The sequence below is a fragment of the Cardiocondyla obscurior genome, linkage group LG03 (assembly GCF_019399895.1).
Source record: "Cardiocondyla obscurior isolate alpha-2009 linkage group LG03, Cobs3.1, whole genome shotgun sequence".
Classification (NCBI taxonomy): Eukaryota; Metazoa; Arthropoda; class Insecta; order Hymenoptera; family Formicidae; genus Cardiocondyla; species Cardiocondyla obscurior.
Window position 1 is genome coordinate 5,733,474 of NC_091866.1, and position 15,008 is coordinate 5,748,481.

The window sequence follows — 15,008 nt, forward strand, 5'->3', positions numbered from 1 at the left end:
ATGTATATACACGATTTGAATTGTGAGCTATGTAATTTTGTATAATTAATGTAAAAAATAATTAAGATCTACGCGTATGTAGTTTTGGTAACGTAAAAAACTGACTTACCGTCAAGTGGAGGATTTACGGCAAAACTAAACTTAACGGGATCTACGTAATCGACATTGTCTTTCTGATTAGCGCGGAAACGAACCTATTTTTGGATCCATGTCTGATTGACGCACGTGCCAAAGATTAAGTTTTGCGAGGTGTCAAAAAATGTCTCCTGTCGATAGTTATGTCTTTTAAATAATCGAAAGCGCCTCGTTACTACGTTGGGAAATGTTGTGAGTGATATACCTTTTAAGTTTCTCTTGATATTCCCAAAATGGTGGCTTATCAACATCTTGTAAATTTTTCACTTTATCAATAAGTATTAATCATTATTTTGCAGAATGTAAATATAATTTTACCTCAACGACGTTTCTTGTCGGTCGTTTCTACGCGGTAAAAGTGAGGGTGAATCTGTCAGTTGTGGAGATTATACATTACACCACAATGAACTCGCACAGAAAGAAAAATGAAGAGGTATTGGCAAAAGTCTTGGATTTGTTCCTGTTACCAGATTATAACGTCGTCTCGACAACCTATTTGGATCACTTGCTCACCCATATTGCGGAGAATACTAAAGAATGTAAGAAAGGATGTTTGGTTTTTTTTATTTGTTGCTTTAATTATATACTTTGCTTTCTATATCCTTCAGGTGCCACAGGTGATTATGAATATTGTGAAGTTTTTCAAAAATGGATACCAAGGGCTTTAGCAATATGGGAGTCTGAACAGAAAGCATCTCAACCAGTGATCACATTTACTATGAAATTAGTAGGAATTATTTCGCGGCATGAATTGCGCTATCATTACTGGCAATGCCAGGATGTATACAATCGACTTTACAAAATTTTCCAGTTGCATAGAGAAGATTTACCTGCATCCATTAAAATGGCATATACTACAATGCTATCAAATTTGATTCTTCATCGAAGTGGCAGACAATGGATAATACAATCTGGTAAGATAAAACAGTGGTGTTAATGCTTAAAATTTTTTTCAACTTATATATAAATAGTTTTTACATAATACATAGTTTGTAAATATAATAGGTGTATGGAAAGATGTTGTGAAATATGCACACTGGAATCAAACAATGTATGTTACAAGAGAGAGCCAGAAGTTCTTATGGACTTTGCTGCTGCTTGAACAAAAAAATACTGAAACATGTAAAGAGATCATTTTGGCAGTTGCTGCTCCATTAATGAGTAACACTTTGGATGTGCAAATGCATCAGGCTTTGGAGGAGACATATTTAGAGCAGAATAAACTATTGTGTTCTACATTAGACTTATTGACCAGCATTTTGGAAAACACTCTGTTTGTGAGTCTGGATAACAGTGTTCCCGAGTTGATTGAAAAACTTGTAGACCTTGAGATGCGAATAAAGGCATTGTTCGAAGCCTCTATCAGCACTAGCTTTCTTCAACATGTACACAAGCTGTTGCTATTATCATTATTTTTGAAGTTAAAGCAAGGAATTAAGGAACACACTACAATGATCGACGTCGATGCTTGGCACAAGTTTTGCTACAGTTTATGCTATATTTCTATGATGCTTTTATCAAAAAAAGACATTATTGAATTAGTGAAAAATAATAAGTTCTCTATGACTTATTGGAAAAAATTACTTGCATTACATGATTTTGTTTTGCCGGAGGAACACAAGTTCGAGCACCAAGCTATCGCTTTAATGGTAAGTCAGTCTTATGCTTTTAATACGGCTGAATAAAATATTAAAAATTGATATTAATTTGTTAACAGATAATACCGTTATGTGTGTGTATAAAGAAGAATCATTTAAATCACGATCTCTTTGACATGTTTGTTAGTAAAATTTTCGATGTAACGTGTACCACCGTACAGAGATTAGCTTATAACATGAGAGATATTTTACGGAAGGGGGATCTTCCAATGGAGCAGATTTGTAAAGTTTCTATTGATATACTTCTTGAAATATCAGACATAATGGATAGAGTAAGTTTAAATATTAACATGTTTAATTTATTAAATCCAATTATTATTAATAAATTGGTTGAGTTAATTTTTTGTAATTATACTTTTTTTCAGGATGTAGCCGTGATCACTTTTCAAGCTTTGTGCTACGTCTTGAAAAGTTACATGCCGGACATGTGGACGTGCGGGCAAACGAGGAATTGCACGTCGTCAATCAACACTTCTCCTTCCGAGCATTCACGAAAATTTCTATACAAATCTATATTGGATGGTGATCCTATAGTCGATTATCCTGTTCTACTAGCATCACTGCTTGATGGCTTGGCTGTTATGACAGAAAAGTTTAAATTAAAATGGCAAGAATGCGTGGAAACGATATGTGTGTTATCCCTTGCACAAGAAATTCTAAATCATTCCGGAATATTACCAACGGTAAGACATTGATTGGTTAATTTATATGAGAACAATTTATGACGATTTAAATTTTATTTATATATATATATATTTCTATTTAGATTTGTGTAAAGGCGTTGAAATTAGCAAAGATCGCCATTCATAACTTTATGCCGCCTAATTTGGCACTACTCGTAGATTCGGATAGTCATATGAACGAGATTGGACCTACACTTTTCAAAAGACTGCATGATCCCAATTGGGAAGTGAGAGACAGTGTTCTTGAGGTTCTTAATACTATTGCGACTATTTCTGAATACAGTAAGTGAAATAGAATATTGAAATTGATGTAGATATCTTTAAGTTTTATAATTATTTGTCTTGATAATGTTGTTAAAATAACGCAACTATTTTACAGAATATCCAGCATTTCAAGACTTTCTGTTAATCAATCAGTTTCCAAAAGTAGCAGTCGATATCATTAAAACAGATGGCGAGAGTTACGTTCGAGCATCAGCATTGACGTTCGTCGCGACTATGATACGCATACACAAACTCTGGCAGAAGCAACTATCGCAAGCAAATTTAACCGTATGCATATTTATTTCTTTTTTTATTAGTTTTCTGAATACTATTATTGAAGAAGACATATCGTATGACTAACAGGAAATTGCGATCGATCTACTCAAGAACGAAAGCGAAGCAATAGTCCGGAGAGAAGCTGTTAATTTAATCAAGGAATTATATGTTCATCAAAAATGGTCGTACGTAGAAGTTTTTATTAGAGTATTGTATCTATATTGTAAAATAATAATTAATGTTATGTAATTTACAGAAAAGAAGTTATTGATTCTATGTTACGAGCAATGTGCATAGCGGCTGTGTTTGATTTGCACTGGGAAGTTAAGATAAACGCATTATCCTTTTGGGACCATTTCGTTAAATCTCATTTAACAGATCAAGGAATGCTTGACGACTGTTTCCCGAACGTAACCTTTTCCAAGGAGCACAGGAAGATCGTGGCATTAAATGAAACCGAAATTAAGCGAAGACTTAATAAAGCCCTGGACGAGTTAGCGCGACAAAGTTGCCTAGGTGTAAGTAAATAATTATAATTGGATAATTTTTTTAATTTGTGACCAATTAAGTGAATAAATGAGTAAATGTAATTTGTTTTTTAGGTACTCTTAGTTACCCTAAAAGACGATAGCGACTTTGAAGTGTGCAAAGTGTCCGCTGTGATAATTAGCAAGCTAAAAACCTGTTTGATCAAATACAAACTGGATGAATCGCCGATAGAAAATAACGCGACGATAGATACTAATCGTATTAAGGAAACACCGTCCGTTCCTTTGCCTAACTGCGATGAGAAAACGCGAAATGTTTCACACATTATCGAAGAAATAGTGGATACGAACGATGCTAATCTGCTCGCAACAATTTATAAAAACTCGATGAACATGGACCCTGAAATGGTAATGGAAGAGGAAGAAGAGAAAGAGAAGAAGCAGACATTGCGTTATATCTCGTTAGTGACGCGCCAAGAATTTCTCCACGAGATCTTTAACTGCGACATTGATGCTTACATCGAGGAGAAAAGTCACTGGCTGAAAACATATACCAGTAGTTTTGAATCGATTCTAGACGATATATTAACGATGTACGAGCAGAATGACGTCAACTCGATGGACTGCTACTAAATTTCAGCATCATGTGTTTAAACACATAAAAATTAAAATCACAAGCACATAAAAATATAATAATACTATTAATTGAAATTAAATGTAATTTTCTCTTTACATTGAGAGGCATTGTTGATTGTACAATTGTTAAATATTGCGCATTTGAATGTAAATTGATGTAAATGTTACACTCGAAACTTGAGACACAGTCGAAACTAATTTTTGTTACATTTCAGATTTGGCTTATAACGTGTATATTTAAGCATGTTCCTGAAATGGTTATAATCAAATTCAGAAAATGTACTTTTATTTCCTGCAGTAATCTGTTTGACATTTTTTCTTTCAGCTTGAATATTGCGTTACACAGTTTTTTTTATGTATGTCTTTTAATTTGTTCTTTTATTTTAGCATTTCTTTTGTTTCATATATGAAAGTGTATGTATTTCTTCTTTAAATTGTAAGCAACGAGCCTATTAATGCTCTCGTTCTTATTTTTAAAGTAAAATCTATTACACTTATAGTAGCATATGCTTCTTAGTAGCGTTGACATTTTGTATATTGTCAACGTTAATAATAAATTGGAAAGCCAAAGTAAATACTTGTATGCCTCGACGATTTCGAATCCGGAGTTTTTCTCGGGACAATAGTTTTCAAAAAAAATCAATTAATCGCGGGTCGATTAAAAATAAATGCGACAATATGGCAGACGTCAGGTACGCCAATTGCTCGGTTTAATTGTTTCACGTGACCACCCCCGATACATCTCACTGGCCCTTTTTGAGGCTCGCGTGGCGTGAGCGTCGCGCTTGCATACACGCAAACGCAAGCTCGCCCTTTCGAAACCGTCGCGTCGCCGTCGATCGCGAGCCGCGAGAGCGTCCGTTAGTGTCCCGCGAACCTTTGCGCGAGGATGTAGGTGTCGAAGATTCTCCTAGCTGATCAAATTCATCGCGCGCGAAGAACGCGAGAAAAATCGACGACCGCGCGTGCGACCGGATCGTCGCGAGATCAACGTTTACGCTGCTCCGTGCCGGGCGACGATGTCGTTTCACCTCTCAGACATGCCGAGATTCAAGGACGAGCTGCGCCAACTGTCCGACGAGCTGCAAGAGATAAAGGACCGGATCTTAAGTGAAAACGAATTCTCTGACGACGACAGGCATCCCAGAGCTGACACCTTCTCCCGGCCCTTGCCACGGATTCTCCGAGTGAGTAACGCTTGCCCTTCCCACCTCCGGGCGCTCCCTCGCTTGGAATTTACACTCGCGGAATGCCATGCCGCTTTCCCATCGACCTTTTCATCCCGAAGATCGGCGACGCTCGGTCAGATATATATATTTACGTAAACGGCAGGAGAATCCTAGGGAAAATTCTCAAGTTTTAGGTTCAACTGCACTTTTGCCGGTATTATCTTTGTCGGCACGGTCATCGCGCGTGAAATTAAAATCTCGATCGAACCAGAGCGTGCGCCGAATTTCTTTATATTTATAGCGCCGTCCCAATTCTTTTGCGAGACGCGAATTGTCCCGGCCCCGGCCGTTTGAGCGAAGATTCCGCCGTCGATTCGCACTTTTTTTTCCCCCCCGAGATCTGCTAGTTTATTCTCGTCGCCACGATATTTGCGGATCGAGCGCGAAAACGCCGCGTAGAAAGATTCGCGAGGCCTGATTGACTCTTTTCTCCAAATAGGTGCGATTAAGATTGCAGCGACGATGACAAACGCGCCACGCGAGAAGCATTTTCGCTGCCAGTCGTCATCTAAAAAATAAAAAAATAAAAAAGACGATTATTTGCAAAAGATCTCTTTATACTATCGTATATATCTTTTGTCGTTCAAGTTGTTTTATTATCAGCAGGCGAATAAACGCGCTACTCCAAGACAACCTTCTAACTCGAATATCCTGCGAGGAGGGTCGTTTCCGAATATCAATAGGTTAGAGAAAGCAAAGTAGTGTCGCGTTTAGCTGGACCCTCCCCCGAAACGACGGCACATATCTAGTCGAGGGTAGACCACCCCTATCGATTTCTCGGCTTGCTCGAGAAGCGACGTACTTCCGATACACGTGCACGTGTATGTGTTTTGGTCTTTTCCGGGTCTCTTAACGACGAGAGAGAGAGAGAGAGAGGAGATGTCTCTGATGGAAACGCTCAATTCATGCTTTATAAAAATCAGCGTCCACGATTATTTTTAAATACCCTGCAAGTTTTAATCAAAATGAACCTTGAAATCTAAAGGCAAAACTTACGTTCCTTAAACGTAACTTCGGAATCGTCGCGATAAGAAACTGGCAAAGAGACAGCCCACTCCACCCCGATCTATCGATTAAGAATTCGATGTTTCAGGAAACGATAATAATTGCGCTGTACGTACTATACTTTGCGCGCAAAGTATGTTAATTGGCGCGTTGACAATACGGAACAGGTGATTATGTATAACGTTGAGGTAACAGAAGAGAAGAGAAAAGAAAAGCCTCGTTACGTAAAACGAGTCGTCGTATCCGGTGTAGATGTACAGTATGCGCGAGCGCTATTTTTTTTTTTTTTTTTATCGGTTCTCCTTCAAGCTGTCCTCACTCCTACTTGGAACGGAAAGAAAACTCTTACAATGTCGTTTCATTTAACGTTCGTTCAAGTATTCTCGCTCTTCAAAATATGCGAATACCCTTTCTTTTTGATGGAAAGTTGCACGTACCTTTAAACGGTCCGTATATTTTTGAAAGCGACAGCGATGTCTGACAATGAGACGCTAAGTGCTCGGGACCTTACCCTGTATATAACGTATCGATTCGGCAAGAAAATGTAGGGCGTATCGCGCAACTTCTCGGAATGGAACTGCGATCGAGATCTTTAATTGCGCGATTGCGGCTCGGGGTACACGCATGTTGGCAATGAGATATCGTATACGCGGTTAGCGTTATTTATATATTTAACGTATTAAACTTTGCCACGCGTTGCACAACGCAAATTGCGTAATGCAAAGGTGCGCGATTATCATTCTCTCCGACTGACTTCTTCGACTGTTAGACTTTTTTGCAAGTATTCGTGGCAATGTTTGCATGGCGATTGCAAGCATGCGAGAACTTGGAGGTTTGTCTGATCGTGAGGCGAAAAACGACAAAAGAAAAAAAAAAAAAAAAAAAAAAAAAAATTGGGTGGCAACTCGTCATTTCTTTTTTGCTAACGTAGATTTAATTAACTCTTAATTTTTGTCCAGTTTTTAAAATTAAAAGTTTAGACGTCTCAACAAATTTATTAAACATTTTTTAACAGGAAGAAGATTATTCTCAAACTGTAGAAAAATTTAATTAACTTCCTGACTGATTAGGTTTCTAGGGCCTAGACAAACTGATGATCAGTTTCGAGAGTTCGTAATAACGCTTGTTGACTTCTTTCGGTTAATTCATTAATGAATTAAGAATTTCACGCCGTTCGCCGTCCCCACTTTTTTCTCTTTTCCTCCACCTTCTCTCCTCTGCCATGTGAATGAGCCTTTCGCTCATTCGGTCGCGTCGGACTCGCGACCTCCTCGTGCCTCATGTACTCTTGGCGTTGCTATCGATCACTGTAGATCATCGATCGTCATTACCGATGATTCCACGAACGATCGAGACACGTGACGATTCGATCGCGTGCTCACGTCGGGACGTTTTTTTATTATCACGTTACCGCCGCCAGCTACGACCACGTTGGATAATCCGTGTGCAAATCCCATTTAAGGGCACCCGGCGAACGTAATTTTCGCCGAACTCGTTACTTTGCATAGCGCATAGCTGGGCGATTCACTCATCGCTATTTCTTTTCCGTCCTCCTTTTCAATCGACCGTCTGTTCCCTTCCGGAATGCACTCGAGAGGACGCGCGAGCAACCTCCGTTGCGCGATCGCTCGGCCGGGTAATCCCTTTGTGCTTAAAATTATAGGTCAGAACTGATAATTCGTCCTTATTTCCACCTCCGCGTATATTTGTGCTCTTTGCTATCTCGAACGAAATAAGCCTAAACGAGGAAATTACCATACGCTCTGTTGTTTGCAATACAATTACACGAATAATATAACGATTAATTTTTGTAACACATTTTTAATACATTCTTGAATATTATTAATTCGTGGCAAAAAGAATTAGCAAACGATACGATTGAAGCGCGAACGATATATGGGTAATAGGTAACGAGTAAAATTAAAATTAAATGAATTAAAATAATTAAATAAAGACTGTCAAACAGGTTTATCTCCGACAGAGAGAGAGAGAGAAAGAGAAAGAGAGAGAAGGGTATGAAATATTCATCGTGACGTAACACGGACGCTTCCGCGTTTTCTCGCGCGAGAAGCTTCTAGTGAATTCTCGACTTCTCGCGGCCGCCCACTCATGCGCCCGCCACCACGGCGACGGCGACGACGATCATGTGGTCGCTGGCGGCCCACGCGTAACCGCGCATTTAATCTGCCGCTTGCGCGCCGCGCGCTGTCAGTCTCAGTTGTCAACTGTTCGCGGAGGTTTACGTGCGCGTCAACGACGCGCAACGCACGTGTACGAGTCCCTTTCGGTGTTGCTCGACGCGAACGACCTTGAAAAAGTACCGCCGGCGAGGTGAGCACGAAAGAAACCGTGGGCCCGAAGTGCACAACGGTGGCCTGTCGCTTATGTAATCGCGGAGAAGCAGAGGAGTCCCGCGAGGAGAAGACGAGGAAAAGCCCGACCGAAGCACGACGTGTGAGTGTTAGCTATTGCGAGCGAGTAGAGTGCGAGAGGAGCGGATATCTGTACGTATATCGTACGAGAGCGAGCGAGCTAGCGAGCGAGCGAGCGAGCGAGTGAGTGAGTGAAAGAGAGAGAAAAAAAAACGAGCGAGCGAGAGAACGCGAGTTGTGGAGGTTTCGAGAAAATCTTGGCGTTTTTGTAGGCCGCTAAAAAAAGATTTCTATACATTACGAAGAAGGAAAGGAAAAGAAAGTAAAAAAGAAGGAACGGTCTAGTAGCCGACGGTGCAAACGAAACAGAGTGCGTGTCGGATATCCAAAAACGGACGCGGTGCTCGAACGGGTCCAGAAAATGGACTCGCCTGTCATCGTGGACGCAGCATCCAAATTCGGACGGGAAATCGATCTAGGCCACTGCTCGTTCTCCGTAAGTGTGACGCTAAAGATCCATCTATGTTTTTTTTTCTCTCTCTCTCTCTCTCTCTCTCTCTCTCTCTCTCTCTCTCTCTCTTCCCCGACAGATGAGATATTTTTTCCCTTTCCCTTGCCACGAAACGGAGCGACCTGCTTCGAGATTTTGATTCCTCACTCACTTTCTTCCTCTCTTTCAAGAAAGCTCAGTTTGTAAAAGATTGCGTGTGATTTGGATCGTCGATGATGGTGTTTTTCGTGAAAAAGATTGTCTACCGCTCGGTCGCTTCACCATCGCTCAAGTCCCGATTCTGTGATACAGATACAGATGGCAACGAGCGCAAGGCAGTTGGCTCTCTTCTTCTTCTCCGCCTGGCATCACGTCTTCGTAATGACTCGAACTTCGATGGAATCAGCTGAGAGCAGCGGCTCGCGAGATATTTCCATACGTTCCGCAGGATTTAAATTTTTCTTCGCGATTTACGGCTGGCCTTCCTCCGTCCGTCGGTCGCTCCTAACGTCTCGAAATCGCGTGGAAATCAAAAATAGCATTCACGTTGTATTTTTCTCATCGCGACGGCACGCAAGAAATGAAAGAAAAAAAAAGAGAAAAATACCGAGTCATAAAGTTTATTTAGAAAGTAAATTTTGTTACAATTGTACCGTTATATCGACGATGCAACGTCGACTGTGATGTCACAGAACTCTTTTAGATGCTTAAGATCGCCGTTGTTATCACTTAGGCTCGTGTCAGATGACGCATTAAAGATTAAGGATAGCGAATTGGCGATTAAAGCTGAACTGATGCGATAACCGATGCCAGCCAGCTCTCTCACCTCGTTCTGCTCAAATTTTAATTTTTAGATTTGCAATTCCTTTAATGATTCTGATACGCGAGTTGATACGAGCTGAATGAGCTATACGACGTTACGTCGAGAGGTGCGGCGTGACGTCACATCGGTCACGTTATCAGATACCTTCCTGCGCTCGATACCGCGGCTGCACGATTAGGCGGGGAGACTAGGGTAACGAGGTGGACTACTTCGCGCGCGATTCTTTCGTTTTCCACATCCTAATGACGTTCTGGAACGCGACGGATCGTTCGCATGTACGCGTGGGCGTATTTGCGCGTGCTCCAACGAAGACCGAGACTAACATAAGAGCGAAAAGAAACGAGACCGGGGCGACTGTTTCCCCAGTGATATCACCCGGGTAGAAATAAAAGATTTCTTCGGAAACGAAAATGAGAGAGAGAGAGAGAGAGAGAGAGAGAGAGAATCAAAGACAGAAGAGAGAAAACGAGTTTATCTTGGGAATTGCGTTTAAATAAATAAGTTAAATAATAAAAAGGCGTGATTTGTATCTTTGTATGGATGTATGTAGATGATGGAAAAACGCACTTAATTAATTTCAGTTAAGAAGGCGCCGAATAAGTGTAAGCGTGATACTATCTCGTCATGGGTGATTTTTCACGGTTGACAAAGCGTAAAGTTAACGCGGCAGTGGCGCGCTGGCCAGGGCCAACCGGGCCGAAAATAGGAAAATCCGATTATCGGGCGTAGGTGCGCGGGTATAAGTGGCTCTCCCAGTTTTCTCGTTTTCGTTCTCTTTCTCTGTCTGTCTGTCTGTCTATCGCGAACTTTTCCGTCGTTTTCCCTTTCTTTCTTGCGCGCGTGTCCCGCGTATGGTTTTCTTGTAACGTGCGATCGCGCTAAGTGGAACAACGACGCGACCTCGATTCGCTGCAGGAAGAGGAGAAGAAGGAGGTGGAGGAAAAGAAGTAAAGAAGGAGGATTTGTCACCTCGTGCCCGATTATACGAATTTTTCCCTCGACGCCTTTGCTCGTGCTCGTCTCCTCAAAGTCGGCGCGATTGAACGCCGGGTGTAGTTCGCCGCCGTTGGGGATGACTTCGATCGAGCTCTTCAATCAACTTGATTGGCGATTAATCCAATTAGCGGAATTGTTTTGTTACAAATTTTCTAGCCGTACGCAATTTGCCTTCTCCGGTTTCCTATCGTTCCTGATCGGCAATTAATTCAATCGATAACATTAATTATAAAATTAATTTTTTATCTTTCACGTTCGATAATTAATTGAATCAGCAGATGCCGGGCGAGCATTCGTCAGGCAATTATTTTAAGTCACGCTGACGATCGCGATTTGTAGTTGCTGCGGTATAAATAATTAGCGAAACGCACTTTATCGAATTTTTATTTGTCTTTGCAGGGTTTTCCATTCGACAGCGGCTTTGAACGTCCGCGCGGTAACGACATTCGCGCACACCTGGACGACCTTGCGGCGCGTAATCCCGAGTTTGCCGAACACCTGCGCGGTCCACCTTGGCCATTTGGCGGTTCCCTGCTGCGCGACCGTCGCCGCCGACTTCGCCGTTCCGGGGGCAGCAACGACGAACAGCCGCAAGAGGACCAAGCGTACGAGGACACCCAGAGTCAGGAAAGTGGTAGTAGCGCGGCGAGTGGTGCGAGTGGCGTCAGCTCGCACAGCGGCGAGCGTAATCTGACGTCATCGATACCGCAGTACGGTCTACGCAACACAGTGGATATAGGCCAGCAGCAGCGACGTCGCGACATGGAGACAAGTTCGGAGAAGGACGAGCGCGGTCAACGCTCGATGTCGGCACCGCCGGAGAGCTGGCAGCAGCCGCAGCCGCAGCCGCAGCCGCAGCCGCAAGGCCAAGATCAGCAACTCCCGCACTCGGGTCAAGGCCAAAAATTTGTGTCGCGCGTAGACATTACCCCGCAGCATAATCAGCAACAGCAACGTTCTCAATCGCCCAGTAAACCGGCCAGCAACGTACGACACATCCCTATTTTCGTGGAGGGTCGCGACACCCCGGTGATGCCAAAGATCGCGGCCGACGACGTGCCGTCGTCCACTTTTCAGCGACAACCGTCGCCGCCGTCCCATCACTTTGATCGATCGTCGTCGCCTGTGCATCACTTCCACAGACCGTCACACTTTAACGAACGCTTCAATCGGCAGCAGTGGCCACCGTCACATTTCCAAGATGCGTTTTACAAACCAGCAGGTTTCGAACAACCAACGCGACGACACCAATTTCCGCAACAGTCCCAGCAGCCGCAATATCAACAATATTATCAACAGCCTCAGCACCAACAACCTCAGCAGCATTATGAACAACATTATCAGCACCAAAAACCTCAACAATCTCAGCCTCATCAGGAAGAACAGCAGCAGCAGCAGCAGCAACACGAAGAAGCGCCGAAACCAAAGCCTATAGTGCCAAAGGATCCTCTGGAAAAAGTAGCCCAGGTACAAAAAGAAGTGGACGACTTGGCTCAACAGGTACGGCGTTACGTCGGTGGCTCTCGGCAGGACAAAGAGTATATATACCTGGACGAGATGTTAACGCGCGAATTAATTAAGCTAGATGACATAGAGACGGAAGGTCGGGAGAACGTGCGGCAGGCGCGTAAGAATGCCATTAAAACCATACAGGAGACTATTAGTCTACTGGAAACGAAAGCACCGATCGCCAATCAGCAAGAACAGCAGCTCGTCGTACGTAAAGAAGCTCAGGAAAGCTCGGAGAAAGATCAGCGGAAGAAAGAGATCTCGCAAGTCTCTGAACCCATGGAGATAGACACGAAGCAAGATAAGCCTATTAACGAACCGATACCGCTTCCGCCTGGGCCATCATCCCCGACGAAGGTGAGAAATGGCGAGTAACAATAAACTACAGTACTATTGAAATATTATATAAAAGATTTTTAACAAATTTCTTATTTTTCAAGTTATATTTAACTTTTTTTTATTTGATTTTTTGGCTTAAAACAAATTAGTTTACGATTATAATATTTTACAAATTATCTTACTAGATTGACATTTAATTTTACAGAAAATGGAATCCTCGGACAGTGAAGGTGGGACAGGGAATGTCGAGTCGGGGAATCAAAGCGTTGTTTCTACTAGCCAGCAGGACCCTGAACAAAAGTTAGAAAATTTACCTGCAGAAAATACGGAACAATTTGTTGCGTCTGCGACAGACGAATCGGCGAAACCCTCGGACGAGATTGGCAAAGAATCAATCTTAAATGATGGAGGAGAAGGAAAAGATAGCAACGCGTTGCGTACGGAGAATAAACCCTCGACGGAAGCGGGTGACAAACAGCTGAATTCGACGGAATCGCCGAAGCAGCAAAAAAAAATAAAGAAGACGAAAAAGAAACAGCAACCAGTGTCCGAGGCAATCCCGCTACCGCCACCGCCACCGCCACCGCCAACGGAAAGTGAAAAATAAAAATAAAACTTTAAAGTGTCATAATCGAACGTGGATCTTAACGACTCGACGAGAGTCGGCTGCTTAAAAGAGAGAATTTCGTAGGTCGTAAAGAAATGAGATCTAATCCTTCCGAATGAGAATCGATTCTGCGAGCGACTCGTTATTGCCTTAAAATAAAGCCTTCTTCTTTTATAGATTAATTGCAAGCGAAAACAAACTGGAATGGTACGGACCGTAAGATTGTAGATTTCTTCAGATAAACGATTTGAAGCTCTTAAACGGACACACACACACACATACACGTCTGTGCGTCCCGTTATATCTTTTTCAACGCGAAGAAAGAATTTATATCGAGCGAATTTTTCTCTCTATCAATGATATATAATCTTTATCTTATAATTTATTTATGGTTTGCGAGTTCGTGAATGATTGTTAAATAAATGAAGACCGTGTCCGACCTGTGCGCAAGGGACTCGAAATTGCGCGGACAAGATTAAAGTCTCGTCGTGAGATGCGACAAGATACTTAAAAAAACATCGTAAAAGGAGGAGTGTCGCTATATTTTTTCACCTGCCTGGGAGACCATTTCGTTACGTTGTATTTACTACAGACATTCGCTTTAAATAATTTAAGGCATGGGACACTAAAGTACTGATTGTACGTTAATAAAATACGTAAATTTTCACAAGGTGTAAAATATAGAAAGGTATGATATTTTTATTTTATAAAGTAACGTATGCACAATGTACATAAAATGTACGGCTCTGTCATTTAAAGTCTAAAATGTTTTAATACATTTTTCGATCAGTTGTGACGTAATGTAACAACCCGGCAGGGTATATAACGACATTACTCGAGGGTAACATCACATAGAGAGTATGCACGTGACGACAGCGGCGGCGATAAGTTATTTTTTTTTTCTCTTTGATTTCTTACAGTGTGATACTTTGTTCTATAACTTGGTTTATCTTCACCTTCTGTTTTCTCTAGCGTCTATCTTCCGCTCGCGATATCTCCCAACAATTTCTTTTTCAGCCGAAAATTTTGTATTTTTTTCTGATACGAGAAGTAAGAGAGAGAATGAGAAAATGTATGTTTGTGTATGCGGAAAAAGAAGGGCGCCTGATAAAATACATATACACGTACGATGAAAGTGCGCGACTATTTTATGAAACATTGATCAGTGAAAATACAAAGTCTGCTTTGTTTTATGACCATTTCGTTTTTCTTTTCTTAGACACGTTGATGAGTACGGGCGCAAGAAGATAGACGATTTGGCTTCGGTGCACTCGATCGCGGTGACCTTTTTTTTTTCCAATTGAATCGCGTATAATCTGAGTGACAAAATTCACGAGTACCAATGACCGGCTAATAACAACATCCGCCAGCTGTTGTCATATTCCCTGCCAAATTCTTGCGAATTGTTTGTATTTGACGCATGCAATCCAGCTGTCATCCGGGAATTCCGCAGACGCGAGCTTACGAGTCGAGGGAAGGAAACTAGTTTCTTTGAGCG

At 41.9% G+C, this 15,008-nt stretch overlaps 2 protein-coding genes across 6 annotated transcripts; both read left to right on the forward strand.

The window, feature by feature from the left end:
* The first annotated feature begins 64 nt into the window (after nt 1-64).
* LOC139101410 (uncharacterized) lies at nt 65-4,841 on the forward strand. Of its 2 annotated transcripts, none has more exons than XM_070654535.1 (11): nt 65-327; nt 435-674; nt 744-1,049; nt 1,141-1,784; nt 1,853-2,065; nt 2,159-2,476; nt 2,560-2,758; nt 2,856-3,028; nt 3,104-3,201; nt 3,273-3,534; nt 3,619-4,841. In XM_070654535.1, the coding sequence occupies exons 2-11, from the start codon at nt 539-541 to the stop codon at nt 4,135-4,137; spliced, it is 2,868 nt and encodes a 955-aa protein (XP_070510636.1). In that variant the 5' UTR covers nt 65-327; nt 435-538; the 3' UTR covers nt 4,138-4,841. The 2 variants fall into 2 exon arrangements, with proteins under 2 accessions (XP_070510636.1, XP_070510637.1); XM_070654536.1 differs by having other exon boundaries at nt 65-324.
* A 153-nt stretch (nt 4,842-4,994) lies between these two features.
* On the forward strand, nt 4,995-14,709 carry Stv (BAG domain-containing protein starvin). Of its 4 annotated transcripts, XM_070654540.1 has the most exons (4): nt 8,507-8,828; nt 9,019-9,242; nt 11,455-12,921; nt 13,109-14,709. In XM_070654540.1, exons 2-4 carry the CDS (start codon nt 9,168-9,170, stop codon nt 13,508-13,510), a joined length of 1,944 nt encoding a protein of 647 aa, XP_070510641.1. In that variant the 5' UTR covers nt 8,507-8,828; nt 9,019-9,167; the 3' UTR covers nt 13,511-14,709. The 4 variants fall into 4 exon arrangements, with proteins under 4 accessions (XP_070510642.1, XP_070510638.1, XP_070510641.1 ...); XM_070654541.1 differs by lacking the exons at nt 8,507-8,828; nt 9,019-9,242 and adding an exon at nt 4,995-5,327 and having other exon boundaries at nt 11,455-12,931; nt 13,109-13,278; XM_070654537.1 differs by lacking the exons at nt 8,507-8,828; nt 9,019-9,242 and adding an exon at nt 4,996-5,327.
* Nucleotides 14,710-15,008: the final 299 nt, after the last annotated feature.